The sequence below is a fragment of the Dermochelys coriacea genome, chromosome 14 (assembly GCF_009764565.3).
Source record: "Dermochelys coriacea isolate rDerCor1 chromosome 14, rDerCor1.pri.v4, whole genome shotgun sequence".
Lineage (NCBI taxonomy): Eukaryota > Metazoa > Chordata > Testudines > Dermochelyidae > Dermochelys > Dermochelys coriacea.
In genome coordinates, this window is record NC_050081.1 from 26273702 (window position 1) to 26291861 (window position 18160).

The window sequence follows — 18160 nt, forward strand, 5'->3', positions numbered from 1 at the left end:
AGGAGCACCACCCGCACCCATTCTCTAGAGAGCACCACCCACGCCTGTTCCCTAGAAAGAGAGCATCACCTGTGCCCGTTCCCTAGAGAGAGAGAGCAGCGCCCACGCCCATTCCCTAGAGAGCTCTGTCTGTGCCCGTTCCCCACAGAGAACAATGATCCTGTGATGCTTTCTCAGGGGGCCCAGAGCTGTTAGTCACTGTGTGATCCCTCTGCTCCAGCTAGAGAGAGATTTGCTGGTGCTAAGTCACTACCCCCATCCCAAACAAACTTCTCGGTGCTCTGGCAGCCCTTACTTTGCCTTACAGGTAACACTTGGTGCACTGCAGTTCCTGAGCCCTCAGCCCCGCCATTGGCCACTCACAGAAATTATACCGAGTTTACTATCTCCAACTAAGAATTCATGCTTTGATAGTATTACAGCCCAGAGCTCTTCATATGATCTAACAAAGAGAGGTTTATTAAAAAAGATCGAGATTTCAATGATATAAAGAAGAGTAACGAACACAGAAATGGTTACAAATAAAACAGAGTGTAACACACTTCTAATAGACAAACATAACTTTAGCAGGTGAAAATGTTGGTCTCAGATAAGCAGCTTATCTAAAACAACCTCTCAGCATCACCAGTCACCAGGGCCAGGATCCAGCTTTAATGGATACAAAAAGTGCTGTCCTTTTTGCTCAACAGAGGGGGACACCCTTCTTACAGTCCAGTAAGCCTTGGCATTGTATCCTTTGGAAGTGTCCCCCCAGATAAAGGTCTTCTCCTCTGCTGTTTCCTCTCCCGGGAGCTGAAGCCATGCAGCTTTCTTAGCCTGTTAACATGTTCGTCCCGTTTGCCTCCGATGCAAATGTAATTCCCATTGACTTAGGCTTGCTTTACATCTGAGACTTATGCAGCCAGGTAAAGCAACATTCCTTTGTCTGGGAGAACCTCTGTTATCAACCCTGCCCGGTTACCTAGTGTAAACCTATTTTTAGCACATACATACAACTTCTTGAAGAACACCTGTACAGACATCTCATGATGCTTATGCTGACCAGTAGAATGTAAGCTTTCATTTGATACATCATATGACAGTCTTTAGAGATAAATACTATGCCAGCCATGTGCTGGTTACAATGACTCTGTCAGGTCTGGCAGTTATTGCTGACACAGAGTAGTGAACCACTAATGGCTTTTGAGTCACACAGTGCCCATTCCCCACACTCATTTACCATGGCCATGTCTAGGCAAAGCATTGCCTAGGCCCATCCCTTTGGGGAACACTAATTATGCCCCTTGCCCACACCTATGAGCTACAAAGATGCATTATCTGCTCTGATGATGGCCTATAGGGCCATTGTCTGTACCCTGTCCGTATGCCAGTGCCTATCGGGAAAGCATCATTGATGCTTAGCTATCGGTTGGCTTCCATACTAGGTAATCAAGCTTTAAAAGCATCTCCTGTCACTCGCTCCTTAGATGGGCTGGCTCCGCGTTCTCGGGCATTGCTGATTATAGCGTTCCATGAGTAGGCCTTGTGGTGACTTTGGAAGCTGAGCAGTTGAGGGCTGGTACTAGCTGTACTGTATGACATGGACAAACCAGGGTTTTGGGATGATTTGACAAGAAAGCCAAGGACCCAGATGTCCTGTTTACAAAGGGTCAGAGCAACATTCTGATCCTGAGTCACCCCGAGCCTGAGAGTCAGTTGGGCCATCCACTCGGTGCCACACTTTCTCCACATACCCTGGGGCTGGCTTTCCTTTCACCAGTGAGACCATGCTGATCGATTTCAACAGCAACAGTCCCAGTGCACTCTCTGTCCCAGCACGGCTGAGAGCTAACTGGGTCTCTTAGCAGAGGGTTGTTGCAAAGACGCAGTTGAAGGAGGACAGTGTGATGGGTTTTCAGATGTCTCTGGGGAACTCCTCCCATGCACAGGGGCATGTATTGGAAAATCAAACTCATGGGCAATGTAGGCTGGCATCCTTGGCGGCAGCATGACTGCAGATAAGAGGATAAGTAGTACAGGGCTAAGCCAGGAAGAGCCTTGCAACTGAAGACAGGCAATTTGTGTTTGATAAGCTGGAGAAAAGGGAGCCGGTGGATGGATGTGAAGTGTGTGTGTGGGGTAAATGGTGCAGGGAGGAAGGAGGTCTTGTTGGAAGATGTCCGTTTTTGCACTGATAAGGTTGGGGGAACCCTGAGTGGAGCAAAACGGTGGGGTATGCTCTGAGGGAAAGCAGGTAGTCAAAGCATGTGGCCAGTGCAGATGGCTCAGGCAGTTACATGGCATGGGTCTAATCTCTCCATTTCCTTTTGCAAACAGAAATGCCAGCCATTGCCAAAGAAGATCGTTCCTGCCTCCAAAAAGTACCTCAGATAACGGTGTCTTCAGGGAACACCAGCACTTCACTTCCAAAGGCCTCTGCTCCATTTGAACATGTTTCCTCAGCCCAACTCTCATTTGACCACTGCACAGGCAGCAATGACACTCACCTCGAAGTCTTATTAAATTCCCAGAGTCCCCTGGGAAAGGTCAGCGAGATCCCCCTCCTGAAAATGGGCAGTGAGGAGTCTCACTTTGAAGGGCTGATCGATGGGTTTTCCAGCAAAGTTGCAGATGAACTTCTGACATCCCAGGAGATTCCTCTCTCGCCCATGGAGACCCAGCTATCACCCTCCTCCGCTGAAGGCTCCGGTTTACAAATGAGTTTCACTGAATCGCCCTGGGAAACGATGGAATGGCTGGATCTCACCCCACCTAGCTCAGCCACTGGCTTTGGCTCTTTCACTACCACCGGGCCCAGCCTCTTCAATATAGATTTCCTAGATGTTACTGATCTCAGCTTAAACACCACCATGGACCTTCACTTACAGCAGTGGTGAAAGGTGGTGGCACTACAGATGGGAATGTACAGCAAAAGCAGCCAACCACAAGTCCTTTCATTAAACAATAGAACCATCAGGAACTGAGTCCTGGCCCAAAGGGCTAATGTGCGAACCAGTCAGGGGAAACTGGAGTATTTTTCCCAATACATAATTCCTGTCCTTTTTCAGTGACTAAGAATTGTCAGCACAATGACGCTGAGCCTTTATTTTTCACACCTATGTGGCTATTGATGCCTTTTAAAAATTAGACTTCTCTAAAACATTTTTTATACTTTTTCAGTTTTAGCAGCCATTCACATGAGAACTGGAGTAGCTCGTGACATATTGTGTCGAAAAGAGATCTCACCTGGGAGGAAGCATGAAAGCATCCAGAACAGGGTCCAAGGCATTGCTACCTAAAGCTGCCTCATCTCCTTTAAGAAATACTGCACGGCACATCTTAGCCATGGAGAAAGGCCCAGTTTGGTCAGAAGTATTGTGGGTAACTAGTGCCATGCTCTCTGCCCACCTCTGCCCACCACAGTGACAAAACACACTGCACTGTACAGCCAGGTCCACCTCGCTCTGCTTCCAGTCTCCATTCCAATTAGTCATTGATCAAAAATGGTTTTGAAGCAAAGTCCCCATAGCACAGACAGCTGCTATCCAGTCAAGGGCGGTGAGTTATGCCATGTCAGAAATGTGCCAGAACTCATGTGAGCACATCTCATACGGTCACTTTTAGTGAGTGAAAGCCAAGGCATGTTCCATGCTGCACAGTTACATTTTATAATTTAACCTCAAAGAAGTCCACACCACAGATGTCCTGATGCCTGACTCAAGCTGCTCAGGTTGCTCATAGAGCTACTGAAAGAACCTGATGCACTGACAGAGCTGTTAATTTCCTACTGATGTGGTATAAGTAACTGGTATGGTACAAATATGTCTCCAGCAGGGGACAAGGAGTATGTTGAATCAGGAAGTAAACAAACAGAAGCTCTGGGGGGGGATCCCTTGCACTTTTCTCTGCAGTATAAGAAACCTGAGGACGAACCTCTCCTCAACCCTGAACTTGCAGGGAACCCTGAGGGTAGGGGAGAGCCACAGAAATTCAATTGCAATAAATAGCCCCTCCTGTGTGTTCCCCAAGAAATGCAATGGGTCAGAACAGGCCCTTAATTGTGGCTGGAGTTTGTGTGACCATCTGCTTGTGCTATGCTCCCTATGCCAGCCCTCCTCCCTGCCATCCCTCTCCCCTTCACACATCTCTCCTTCCCTTTTCTGAGTTTACTGCTGCCCCACCAGTTGCTTGGCTCAGAGCAAGGTCATCCAGAGAACAGCTGTGAATCCACAAGGCTAGAGGAGCTTGTTCTTCCCAGTTCAGCAGAGATGGATGCTTTGCTGCAGCTCTGGCTGCGGTAGGAAACCACCTGCCTTTCTCCTCTGAATCACGGTGCAATATTGTTCACTGGGCTCCCTGGTGAGAAAGGGCCATCTTGTCACCATTTGGCTTCCATCAAAGAATCTGATGTCTACTGTTTTAGGGATGCATCTACTTTTTTTAGGAATTGCCTGTCAGCTGTTCTGCAAAAGTAAATATTGTTGCTGACAAAGATTGTTAAAATATTTACAGCCCGCATGTATTTAATATTTGTGTTACTGGAAGGGCAGCACACTGGCCATGCAGTCATTTGGGGAAGAGCCCAATGCAAAGGGACTGTGGGAGGGACACTCCCATGTGGGCAACTTGCTGAAGATTTGTTGGAGCCTGAGGAGGAGTCTCTGCAGCCCTCTTTGGCCTCAGTTGATGAGGTATTATGTTGTTGCATGTTGTATAAAAAACATGTTAGTAGCTTTTTTAAGTCACTATTTAAAGCACCACTTTTCTATTGTACAAATGTTCACCAGACACTGGTAGCTAGAACAATCACAAGTTGCAATTTGTTAAAAGAATTTCTTTTTTTATAAGTGAGAGATTTTAGAAACCATTCCATGGTGAATTTTAATAGCACTTGAATCCAGAGTAGTTTAGCTGCTGCACTGCCTAAATGTACAGGGCTTCCCAGATAGTTTTCTCCTCTCGACAAATGTATTTCCTTATTTAAAGTGATGCTGTCAACTTAAAACTTGTAAACAGACACGTTTCCTCAGCTATGTTACCAACGACACCTTCATTATTAAATACCCTCTTGTCTTGTCACTCTCTCTGCTCTCAGATTGCTGCTTCATTTTGCTCAGCTGGGACAAGGACAGCTACTGAATTCAGTGTACAGTTTGTGACAGGTTCTCCCTGGGGTGCCACCTGGAACTGAGGTACGACTAAGCCCTTTGACTTACCAGCCTGGGCTCCCTCTCACACTGTGCTGTGGTGACAAGCTGCAAAGCCCTCCAGCCTGCACTTTCACCAGCATTCACACATAGGGACACACCCAGCTGCAGTTACACACAGGCTCTCTAACCACCAGCTTCACAGCCTAGGACCCCAGAGCAGTACCATCCTGCCCTGGTCAAATCTGGTCAGTATATGGGTTTAATACTTGGTCTGTCTCTCCCTCAATGTGAAGCGAACAGTGCACACTTGTGGTAACCAAGCAGAGATTTTCCCCAAGCACTCCAGTCAAAGCTTACTGCTTTGGATTAAAACATAAATAAGTTTTTAACTACAAAAGATAGAGTTTAAGTGATTATAAGTGATAGCAAACAGATCAAAGCAGATTACCTAGTAAATAAACAAAACGCAAACTAAGATACTAGAAAGATAGAATATGAATTAGCAAATTCTCACCCGGACTGATGAGACAAGCAGGCTGCAGATTCTTATGGAACAAGCTGCACTTGCATTACAGCTTGGAAGCCCCAGATCTCTCATACACAAACTATAAATCCCTTTAGCCTGAGTCCAGCACTTCCCCCAGTTCAATCTTTGTTCCTCAGTGATTTCAAGTGTCTTCTTGTGTGGAGAGTGAAGAACCACAGATGATGTCACTCCCTGTCTTATAGCTTTAGCATATGGTGGGAGCCCTTTGTTGCAAAACTTGATTCCCAGACCAGTTTGTGGAAAAATGCTGCCATCCCAAGATGGAGTCCAGAATCATGTGGCCTGGTCATATGTCCTTGTAGAGTCACATCAGCCATTACTTACAGGCTATCTGGAGTATTCTCAGGAAGGCTCATCCGGTGGGGGATAAGTTTCTCCTAAGGCTTATTGTTTTCCCTAATGGCTCATTGCCCTGAATAGGCTCTTCCCAAAAAGCTATCTAGACTGAAAGCATCTTGCTAGTGGGCGTTACTCAGGTGTAACTACAATTGAAGTGCAGATACATAGTTTTGTACAGATTTTGTTCAATATCTTCATTAATGATCTGGAGGATGGCATGGACTGCACCCTCAGGAAGTTTGCAGATGACACTAAACTGGGAGGAGTGGTAGATATGCTGGAGGGTAGGGATAGAATACAGAGGGACCTAGACAAATTAGAGGATTGGGCCAAAAGAAATCTGATGAGGTTCAACAAGGACAAGTGCAGAGTCCTGCACTTAGGACAGAAGAATCCCATGCACTGCTACAGACTAGGGACCGAATGGCTAGTCAGCAGTTCTGCAGAAAAGGATCTAGAGGTTACGGTGGATGAGAAACTGGATATGAGTCAACAGTGTGCCTTTGTTGCCAAGAAGGCTAATGGCATTTTGGGCTGTAAAAGTAGGAGCACTGCCAGCAGATCGGGAACGTGATCATTCCCCTCTATTCGGCATTGGTGAGGCCTCAGCTGGAGTACTGTGTCCAGTTTTGGGACCCACACTGCAAGAAGGGTGTGAAAAAATTGGAAAGAGTCCAGCAGAGGGCAACAAAAATGATTAGGGAGCTGGAACATATGACTTATAAGGAGAGGCTGAGGGAACTGGGATTATTTAGTCTGCAGAAGAGAAGAATGAGGGGGGATTTGATAGCTGCTTTCAACTACCTGAAAGGGGATTCCAAAGAGGATGGATCTAGACTGTTCTCAGTGGTAGCAGATGATAGAACAAGCAGTAATGGTCTCAAGTTACAGTGGGGGAGGTTTAGGATGGATATCAGGAAAAACTTTTTCACTAGAAGCGGGATGAAGCACTGGAATGGGTTACCCAGGGAGGTGGTGGAATCTCCATCCTTAGAAGTTTTTAAGGTCAGGCTTGACAAAGCCCTGGCTGGGATGATTTAGTTGGGGATTAGGTCTGCTTTGAGCAGGTGTTGGACTAGATGACCTCCTGAGATCCCTTCCAACCCTGATATTCTATGATTCTATAGTCAGTATTATAACCTCAGATACAAAAATAATATATGCATACAAATAGGATATCATCATTCAGCAATCTAACTTTTTCCAATACACCTGACATGACTTATCTTGTATAAAAAGCATCGTAATTATGCCAAAACCATATTGTAATTATAGTTTCTATGACAAAATGGGGTGCAGTGTCACACAGTTCACGCGTGGGGCTTCTCAGGGGCTCAGCCTTAAGGCTCTGCATTTATTATAAATTCCACATTTCACTGGCAGATTCATAACAAGCTCATTGGAGCATTTTCTTGGTCTGAGGGTTGCAAGAGCTTTGGAGCTTTTAGAAAATCTGATCTCAGGGTCAGATGTGAGTTATACTGTCCCATTAGAATGAAATGGCTGGTGCTCTCAAGGCTGGCCCAGACAGCTTTTGCTTCGCCAGCGTGCAGTGGAAGCCTCAGAAGCTAAGCTTCTGGCACCCAGCACGACTAGCTTCTGCGTCAAATGTCTGCTGGACTCTCTCGACACATCGAGCTGCGTTCTGTTATCCTCTGGCTTGCAGCAATGTACCAGTGGGGAGCCCTGCCTGCCAGCTTTGCCTGAGACACCTTGCTTCCCTGGACTCTCAGGAACAAGGAGAATGGCACAGCTTTGCACATGAAACCAGCAAAGCCTGCTGGCACGTTCCCAGGCCTGGCTAGAGAACGGATTGTCGGTTAGCTCTGGTGCCATTTCTCTGACCATGGTGCATGTTGGAATACTGTGCTCTGATTGGATGATCATTTACTCATGTGAATAAATTAGCCAAGCAGAATAAATCTTTTAATTATCAGGATTGTTACTAGTATTGATACTAAAAAGCGAAAGTTTCTCTTGCAGATGCTGAGGCAATCTCTGAGACCTCTGCCTGTGCCTGGCTTTTCCAAGGAAACCTGAATTACTGTAGGGCTGCATTCACAATGGGACATAGGCACCTTAATCTCAGTGTCAGGCCTCATTCGGACTCACCAAGCCCCCATCCAGCTGCCCCCGAACCTGTAGGCGCCAAAACGCCCTTGGTGCCTGTTTGCAGAAGATGCTCTCTCAGAGTCCTTGGCTCTGTGCCTGTGCACTGCAGCCTCATGCTAGGCGCCTGGCACTGCACGATCCAAGAGAAGCTAGGCATCCCCTGCCTACCCCAGCTGCAGGCCCAGAGCTCACACAAAACAGCCGGGGGGGGAAGAAGGAGGAGCCTCATCTCCCTCGTGACTTGTAGCTCAGTGGTTAGAGCACAGACCAGGCATGTGGGAAATGCTGGCTCACACTCTCCTCTGCCTGAAGAGGGCTTTGCTGCCTCCTAGGGGTGTGCGCTAACCACTGAGCTATGGGGTACTCTGATGTGGGGTACCCCTCATTCTTGCCTGTTGAAGCTGCTCCACTGTGGCTAACTAATGAAAGACTCATTGGGCTCCAGAGAGGGAGCTCAAGCATGAGAATGGCTCTGTAGCCTTGTGGTTAGCAGAGGCAGTGCTAGCCCATTGGGGGACCAAAGCAGGAATAATTTTCACACACACACACACACACACACACACACCACCTCATAATAAATAGTGAAGATGGGCCTCTTGGGCTGCTTGGGGTCCTAACCAATTGCTTAGTCTGCTTGTGCCCAGTACTGGCTCTGGTTAGAGCTCTTGCCTATGACATGGGAGCCCTGCAGCCAGTCCCCCTTCTCCGATGCCTTTCCCTGGCTAGCAGAGGCAGCTGCTAACTCTGCATGCTGGGGTTGTGGCTCCCATTCGTAGGTGCCTAACTCTCCCCAGGCATTGTCTAGGGAGGCTGAATGCCTCACCCGGACTGTGGACTGGATGAGGCGCCTAACATTAGGGACTGCAGTGCTCACTCTGAGTCCCCTTTGTGGCACTAGCCCTCTCTGTCTATTCTGAACACCACACCCCTGCCAGAGCCATGAGCATCCCCTTCCCGTTACAGGATCCAGAACTCTCAGGGCTCTCTACTGCAGCCACCAACCTCCCAGGAAAAAACGGGCTCCCGCTGAAACTCACCAGCACCACTCCTTAACCAGCCAGAGGGGGTGCTGGGACTTATGCCAGGTAGTCCTTACCTCAAGCAGCAAAGCTCCTACATCAGAAAGCCTGCTGTGCTTGTCCCCACGCTCCTTTCTCTTCCTCTGCCACAAATAACCATGACTGCTGGGGTACAGAGCCAAAGCGTGTGCAGAGCACGATGCACCAAGTGAGCTCTGCTGCAAGCTCTCCCAATGAGTCACTGAGTGATCGCACTCCATGTTAGCGCCATTGGGCCTTATCTACAAAAGCAGCCAAAACACTCTGGGTCTCTGCTGGGCCACATCCAGCTCTGGGGGGGAAGGGAGAGTGCTCAGCATCTTAGGGTGAGACCTCCTGACAGTGACAGACAAGTATCTGCAGGGAATAGGGTCACCATGTTTCCCAAAGGGGAAATGGGACTCCCCACAGGGCTGGCCCAAGAACCCCCCAACCCTCCTACCATGGGGCTGCCTAGAGCCACCCCCCCCCCAAGGGGCCTGAGTTGCTCACCCAAGCCCTGCCCTCCCCCTCCCCATATGGGGCTGACAACACTGCTCGCTGGAGCCCTGCCTGCCCCGTGCTGGAGCCCTGTCTCCCCACCTGCACAGGACTGGCATTGCCACGCACGCCCCAGCATGTTCCTCCACACCCCACTTTTTGACACAAGTGGACATTTGTCCCGTTTGTTTTTGCCAAGTAGTCAAGTTGGCAAGAGCAAATGGAACAAATGCCCACTTGTGCCAAAGAAGTCAGAACGGGCCTAAAAAAGGGACTGTCCCAGCCAAAACGGGACGTATGGTCACCCTAGTAGGGAGGCATTGCAGACAGCTGGGAGCACTGTGCTATGACTCTTCCATTCCTAACACTGCAACAGTTTCTGCAGCTGGAAAGTTACCCAGATGGACAGCAGTTCCAGCTGGGATTGCAGCAAGGAGGCTCCTCCTTCCAATGCAGAACACCCAATAAACAAACCCAGTCCATCTCACTTTCTGTAGCCTGAAATGGCTGGTGGAGTTTTATGGGGCAGGGAAAGAGCCCCCCCTCCACACACACACACCATTCACAGCAAGCGACAAGCATCATGGCACTCCCCGACAGCTCATGCCCCCCCCACCCTCTGAGAGTTTCCACCTTTGATAGGAGGGTGTCTTGGAGATACTAACCCAATTGCAGCGTGCAAACAAAGAGCACAAGAAAATAAGGCACCCATGCGCCTCAGCCATGGCTCACAGCTCTGCGCCGTAAAGCGGCTGGGCAAAGCGAGATACCCCCCCCCCACACACCACACATGCTCAAACGCAAGGACAGCCTTTCTGAGCAGCCCTTCCAAGGACTGTTGGGCTCAGCGAGCGTTTCTACCATCTCTCTGCTCTGGACCATGAGGGGTGCACCTGGTGTAGGGTCTTGTCACACTGTACCCTGCCTAGCTGCCTGACTCGAGATCGTTCTGGGATGGTTGGTGGGTCACTGGAGAAAGCTGGGGAAAAACAACCAAGTGACTCAGAACCAAACAGTGTTTTTATTTATTTCCCCAGATTTTAATGGGGCCAACATTTCCTGAGCAGGGCAGCTGCTGATCTGGGATGGCCACTGGGGAGCCCACAGTATCTGTATACATGGCTCCAAGAGCAAGAGCAGAATCTCTACAGTGGACAGGGCTGCCAACTCTCCAGGAATGGCCTGGAGCCTCCAGGAAATAAAGTTTAATCTTTAATTAAAGATTGTGTCATGTGATGAAACCTCCAGAATATGTCCAACCAAAACTGGCAACCCTAACAGTGGAAGGAGCTGTTTCATTAGCAAAGAGAGAAGCTGGATGCAGGTTAGGTTGAAAAAGTGGCACTTTATCAAATCATGCGCCCTGCTCTGTCCATGTGGCCAAGTAGCTTCTAGCTTAACTTCCCAGCATGGCCAGGTTCTCTGATGTCCCCTCAATAACAGCTACTCCAGGGAACATGGGCCCTCTGACGCCAGTTCCTTGGATCATGAAACAACAGCTCCCCTACCAGGTAGGGTGACCAGATGTCCTGATTTTATAGGGACAGTCCCGATTTTTGGGTCATTTTCTTATATAGCTCCTATTACCCCCCACCCCCGTCCCGATTTTTCACACTTGCTGTCTGGTCACCCTACTACCAGGTGACATGCAGCAGAGAGCTCTTCTCCTGGACAAAGGGCTGTCCCAGCCATACCATGTGTGTAGAGAGCAGAGGGCTAAGTGAACACATTGGGCTTGGAGGCATCTCAGAGATTTATACGTTCAAGACGAAGAAATTTTCCATTTCTTTCTTAACTGAGAGCCCTGAGCATTGCTCCCTGGTACCCTACTCTGGAGCCTTGCTCACCCTAGAGTTTCCACATCCTACCCCAACCCCATGAGTCCCCATAGCCGGGTGTGGAGCTGACAGCACTCCAGCCTGCCTTATACATTCATTCCTTAGTGCTCCTTTGTAAATACTCCCTGCAGGTGTTACTGTGTTGGTGTTAGGGGAGGCTGCTCAGAGAAGTGTGCTGGGCACTTGGTGTAGGAGGTGGGGAGGTTTGGGCTGGTCCTGCGTTTGGGGGTGTTCGTTCCACAGCCTGGGAACAGCCCCGCGAAAGCTCTGTCTCCTGCACGGACACACTTTGCTCTTATGATAGAGAGTTCCACTGCACCAGAGCAGCTGAGCTATCGACACTGGTCTCCATCCCAGGCTCAGCAGCTCATGGTCATCATACCACGCTACCCAGAATAGGCCCCTTGATGACCTGTTCATTTTCCTGGGTGCTGCCAGACACTGAGCAGCTTTTTCCTTTATACGCCTGAGTTGGATGCTTCCAGCTGGCCAACTGTGTGGATGTGGGCAGGCCCAGAACTGCTGTCATGCAGAGGTTACTGTTAGCAATGGGCCCCAGCCAAAACCACACTCAGGCTTCAAACCCAGAGCTTGATCCACACTGCACATCGACTCCTCATTCCCCAGGCAAAGTCCCTCAGCTTTCACCACCCGGTTTGAAACCTAGACCTGAATTCTATGGCCAGTTAAATAGATGGCAATTAAAGGAGCCTTCCAGGTACTGGACACTGAAATGAGATCAGAAAAATCAGTGGGTGGGTCTGGGGTGTGGCCTCATATTTATACTTGCAAGCAGCCACCTAGATACCACAGTGTTGGGCCCAGACACATCTGCTGGGTGGCTATGGTGCTGCAGTAACTCTGTGGGATGCCACCATCCCGAGTGCTGTTTTCAGCTCTGCTCAGCCTATTTTCAGCACCATGTTTCAGATCTGATAAAGAGGGAGAAATGACCAGGCTGGGGACAGAGCACTGAGAGCAATTCAGTCCTGCCCCAAGGGAGCCCATTCAGCTCCAGGCCCTGGATTCTGCCTCTGCTTTTGGCATGATAAGGGTGAGCCCTGCAGAATGAGCTGCAGAAGCCTCCCTAATTGCACTGGCCTGTGCCTGGCCCTGCAGTGGCATGTATAAACACAATGTTCCCAACGTGCTTGGCTAGAGATTAGCTGCTAGAAGTGTGACAGGCTGCTGAGTGTGATGGTTGTGCCCTAGAAATCACTTGGCAGGCACAGAAACCCTTTGTGGGATGGAGCGCTGAAGGCATGACAAGGGCTGCCTTTGCAGCAGGGATGAACCAAATTTGGGAATCAAAGGGAAGCAGGGGAAATCAAGGCTGCTCTGGGCAGGTCACGAGGACCAGACATCCCTGTCAGAAAGAGTGAGGTTGGTGTAGTCTATCTTGAGGGGGTGGCACAGTCACAGGCTAAGGGGTGACAGCTGGTTGAATCTGTCCCACCACTCCCTTGAGGGAAAACTCTGAGACTTGATTCGATTTTAAAATCACTCTGCAAGGTTGAATCTCCGACATTTTAAGCTATTTGCCAGTGCTGGATTATGGGGCTCTGACACTGGCAGAGTTCAATGATGACGTGCTGTTGATCTAGCCCGGCGGTGACAGAGTCTCAGTGCACACACACCTTTCCCAACTGACAGCCCCTGGCACACACCCAGTCCTTGTCAACAGAACACTCTCAGCTTGGTGAACTACAAACAACATCTGTATGTATGGGAGATGTGTTTGTATGTGACTAACATCCCCCCTCACACACACACACACACACATCTCCCATACATACACCCTCCACTCACACTCTGCACATAGACCCATACCTCCAAACACACACACACATGCATCCACCCAACATGCACCCTGCATCTTGTACTGACTTCTGGGAAGAGGCCCAAGACTCATTCTTGGAGGGCTACAGCCAGCTCACCCTGCTGTTCCGGTGCTGCTGCTCAGATGGGACAGATATTTTCAGGTTGAACTAGCAAAAGCTTCATAATGCATTGAGTAGAACTCACTTCTTTGTAGCATCAGGTGCTCAACTGGCTGCTTCTCTGCTAGTAGCACGTGTAAATGGAAGGCTAGCCCTGATATGTGCGCTTTGCCCAGCAGAGGGGGCTGCTCACCCTATAGGTTGTGGCTCACCCCTTGAGCATATTCCTGACAGAAAGGCCACTTTCACTGATAAGTGCAAGAGGGAGCAGGAGGCCAAGGGTTCAGATGGAGGTTCATAGGTGCTGATAGCCCTAGGGTCAGTCCCAGGCAGGCATAGGTGTTGATATTGGCTGAAATGTTCCAGTGATGCCTTTTAAGAGCCTCACTGTTGTGGGATGGGGAAAATCTGAACAGTTCTCTACCAGAGGTTGAAAGGTATTAATAGCAGCTAGATGTACCTTTAATGAGATGATTTGAACAATAGCAGCTAATCCTGGATGTGGGGAATCCCAGGTTCCTCTGGGGAAAATGATACTGCTGGCACCACACGGAGATCAACTTCCATGTGGCAGCATAAGACTTCCATGTCGAAGTTTTCCTACTATTGAGCAGTATGAATTGAACAACGTTGAGCAAGGCTGTTCATTGCCCATCTAAAAACCAGGCTGCCAGTTGGAAGGATGCCAGGTTGGGATGATTGGTTCAGCCCTGCTGTTCTGCAAATGTAGGCCCAGAAACAGATGTAAGTGACTGTACCAGCAAGAGGCAAGTAGAGTTTTCTGAGTTTACTTGACATGGCAAGTAAAGGCATGAGTGTAGCAGAGTGGTGGTCACTCTCTGTACTTCTGGATACATTCAATCTTTAAGGAGCCAGTTGTCCAGGTAGGGAAATATATTGCAGAGTTGTTTGCAGAAGTGTGCTGCTACTATCCCCATGACCTTTGCAAAGACCCTCATGGCCGCTGAAAGTCAAAAGGGAAGCACCTTGTACTGGAAGTGCACAAGGCCCACCAGGAAGTATAAGAATCTCTTGTTGCTGAATGGATGGATAGCTAGGTAAAAATATGTGTCTTTAAAACTGAGAACCACAAACCAATCATGTTCATTCAGGGAGGGGATCATGGCAGCCAGTGTAATCATCCTGAATCTTATGTGATACTGGTTCAACTGCCTGAAATTCAGGATGGGTCTCCAGCCTCCAGAAAGTATTTGGAGTAAAATCCGTGCCCCTTGTGTTGGGGAGGCATGCACTGTATCACTTCTCATTGGATCTGTGAGTCCACTTGCAGTTTGAGGATCCTTTGCTGAGAGGGGTCCCTGAGGAGCGATGGGAAGGCGATTTTGGAGGACGGGTAGATAGGAACTCAGTTGTGTAGATGTTGGAAGTGACTTCCAGCACCCAGCTGTCAGAGATTAAAAACTTCCATCTCAGAGGAAAATGGGCAAGTGGCCACCGAAAGGGGGTCAGACTGGTGGTGTGGAGACTGGTCGACAGCTCTTGAGCTATTGTCAAAATGTTTCCCTAGGAGGCAGCTTGGGCTGGGATGGGGGAGGTGGTGGAGCAGTGCGTCTGCCTCACTGTAATCTCTGGCGCTTCCGCAGCAGTTCACACACAGGATGCTGGCAGTAGAACAGCTGCAACCCAGACCTATTACCTATTACCCAACAAGTTCAGTGGCAACTGGGGAAAGTTCCATGGGTTCCTAAGCCCATGCTGTCTCCTGTTTCTGCTGCACCTGCAGACATTTCCCACCAACAAGATCACGGTGGGGCTTATCATCAGCTTGCTGATCAGGGAGGTTTGGCCTGGGCCTCCCCACACCTTGACAGTCCAGTCCCCTCTTGAACAGTTTTGAAGAATTTTCCATGCCATGTCAGTGATCTTTGGTGACCTGAATTGCACATGTACTGCAGAGGCTGTGCTCAGACCCTAGGGCATGGTGCCAGTCAGCTACTAACTATGCTACTGACATCCAATGCCTAGTGGCAGGCATAGAATGGAACGAGGCTGCTCAGTGCCATCATTTTTGGCACGGTCTTAATGAAGACATTAAAGATGAGCTAGCTCAGGTAAAGCCTCCAGCCAGCCTGGACCCTTTTATCAATATGTGCATTAAAAATCAGAACCCTGCTAAGAAAGGAGGATGAGACTCCAAGCCATGACAGCTTCAACAGCCCTGACCTGTCAATTTCCTGTGCCCCCCAGCATCCCAAACTATGCAGGTCGATATGGCCTAGACTCTGAAGGGGAGAAGGCTCGATGCCAGGCAAATGTCTTTATCCGTACTGTGGACAACCTGGGTATTTCGTTTGACCTGCCCACATCTCAGTCAGGAAACACCATGCTCCAGCCCCAATAGGGGGATCACAGCTGGGCCAGTTTGCCTCCCCTCATTTTAGCATGCAAAGTGTTGCGAATTATACCTGATAGGTCACGCGCAGTTCGAATCTAGGCTGACGCACACGAACAAAGTCCACAACTGCAGAGTTCCCAAAGATATTAAGTTTATTACACTTGAGCGTGGTGCCCCCCTGCTAGTCAGAAGGGGATCCCGAATGCAAGTTATACAAAGATTATATACCTTTTAGCAAAGCATGTTACCCTCGTGCATCGGAAACCTTAGCCAATAGACAAACCCTTCCCTTATCTACCACCTATCCCTACTAGGTACATGCCCCATGCTAAATTATTACTTCAGCTACACAACATGGTCCTAAAGCAATGCATCAGTAACCATTCTTATCAGGATGGGAGGCCCACACCACAAGGCCAGGAGGCAGGGAGTTAAGAACAGACAAAGAACAGAAACTGGGAGTCGAGAAAGGCTGGAAACAAGGGGGAGGGTTTTCACAGGAATGCAGTATCTAAGGAACACTCCTCCTGGTGCATGATGTGCTTGCTTTTAGACAATGGTGGGCCCCAAACCAAAATGGAGTCACATATACTAACTTTTCCTTAATAGCCCCCCCTTTTCTTTTGTACGTCAGTAAGCTATATCGGGGCTGAGTAACCGCGATGCAGGGTTAGCAGTTGACAGCACATACTACAACATTGTAGGCGTACAAAAAATAACACAAAAGCAATAACAGCCAAAAGAATTAAATACAAAATATGCCATCCCCAAACACCCACATCTGGTAGCCATGAGGTGAGCCAGTTCCAGACCTCCTGGAATCAAGCACTGGTATTGTCGAGGCTGACATGGTGGAATAGGGGTGCCTGCTGCATGAGGATATGGACGTCAGTTTCCACCCTGTGGTGCTGATTTACAAACACACAACAGCTTGAGTTACCAGAGCACAAACTCCGCCCTCGTTTGCAAGGAGATAGTTCAGTGCTAGGTGGTTTTGCAATGTAGTTTGGGATAGCTGAGTTACTTCAATTTGAAGGACAGATAAGGTGTCTGCAGTAGCATTTGCCATTAATTCCAAAGCAACTGAAATGTTAACTGTAGCGTTTTCTAGCTCACTTTCTTCTAACCATGGCAGAAACCAACGCACAAAGGAGTGAAAGCCTGTGGGCTGTTGAGAAAGAGGGTTTAAAGGAATACTTCATCGGTTTCTCCATACTATATTGCGGCTCTCTCCCTGGATCAGGGTCTGGTGTACTGTTACAGCGGGTACTATAGCCCCTAAGGTACATGTACCACACCATCCTGCCAGGAGAACCTTATAGGCTGTGTAATTGCATAACCAATACCAGCCAGACCCCTCAGGGACTGGCCACGGGGTCCCAGAGTAGATGGAGGGGTGCTCATTAAGCTCCTGCTGGCATTCGCGAATTTTAGACCAATTAGCCATTTTACTACCACCTTTGCGTATAGCCTCCAAAAGGCTGTTTTTACCAGCCTTTAAAAGGTCCATTTGGTCGGTCCCATTGGGATTCCAATCAGGATCAGTCAGGGGCCAAGGAGTCCAGGTATTATCCTCCCCTGCCCAGCGCCGATTGGCATCCAGAATGGAATATTTCTCGTTGGGGTGAAAAGTGTGTCCAGGATTACCTGAACATCTCCCCATGTAGGATTGAATGCAGTAAATACAGTCCGAATGGCTTGCAGAACCTTCTCTGGATCGTCATGCAGGCGGAGCATCTGCTGTTGCCATATTACTAAATTGCCTGGGCCGAAGGGGCGGCGAACATGGGGGAAGACTATCTGTTCACTGCCGTCCGCACTATGGCTAACAAGGGGTTGTTGAACGAGGGGAGCTTGCAGAGCAACCGGCGGGTCAATAGTGGGCCTGTACGGGTTGGGGGGTGGCAAGCAAGGAGGTGACGGGCATAAGTCAGAAAGCCGAGGGTAAGCCGTAGGAGGGACAGAAGTAGGCATAGCACAGAGCGGGGCTGGAGACCCCTGAGATAAATAAGAAAAGGAGGAGGAGAGAGGACGTCCGTTCGCACGCACATAAGCCCAGTTGTCCCATACATACCAATAATCCATCTGGGCTGGAGCTTTGTCCTCCAGCCTTTTCCTAAGCGCTGTTAATTTTTCCCCAGCAAAGGACCCATCTGGTGGCCATTCGAAAGGTGTTTGAGTTGTTAGTGCTGGCCACTCAACCTTGCACAAGATTACAGCTTTCTTTTTACCTAACCCATGGGTACCAGAAATATTCCCCCAATTCCCGAGAATTTCAGCTAAAGGGGTCCCCTTACTTACACTCTGCCCAGAACCCATAATGGGCTACCAAAAAGAACACCAAATGTGCCACCTTATCGC

General features: G+C 49.0%; 1 protein-coding gene across 12 annotated transcripts in view; it reads left to right on the forward strand.

Moving 5' to 3' along the window:
- Nucleotides 1-5063, forward strand: part of MYOCD (myocardin) — a 480210-nt gene extending 475147 nt beyond the window's left edge. For all 12 annotated transcript variants that reach the window (XM_043496455.1, XM_043496456.1, XM_043496458.1 and 9 more), the window contains one exon: nucleotides 2317-5063. In XM_043496455.1, coding sequence (XP_043352390.1) covers nucleotides 2317-2876 — 560 coding nt within the window. In that variant the 3' untranslated portion in view covers nucleotides 2877-5063. The remainder of the gene's footprint in view (nucleotides 1-2316) is intronic.
- Nucleotides 5064-18160: the final 13097 nt, after the last annotated feature.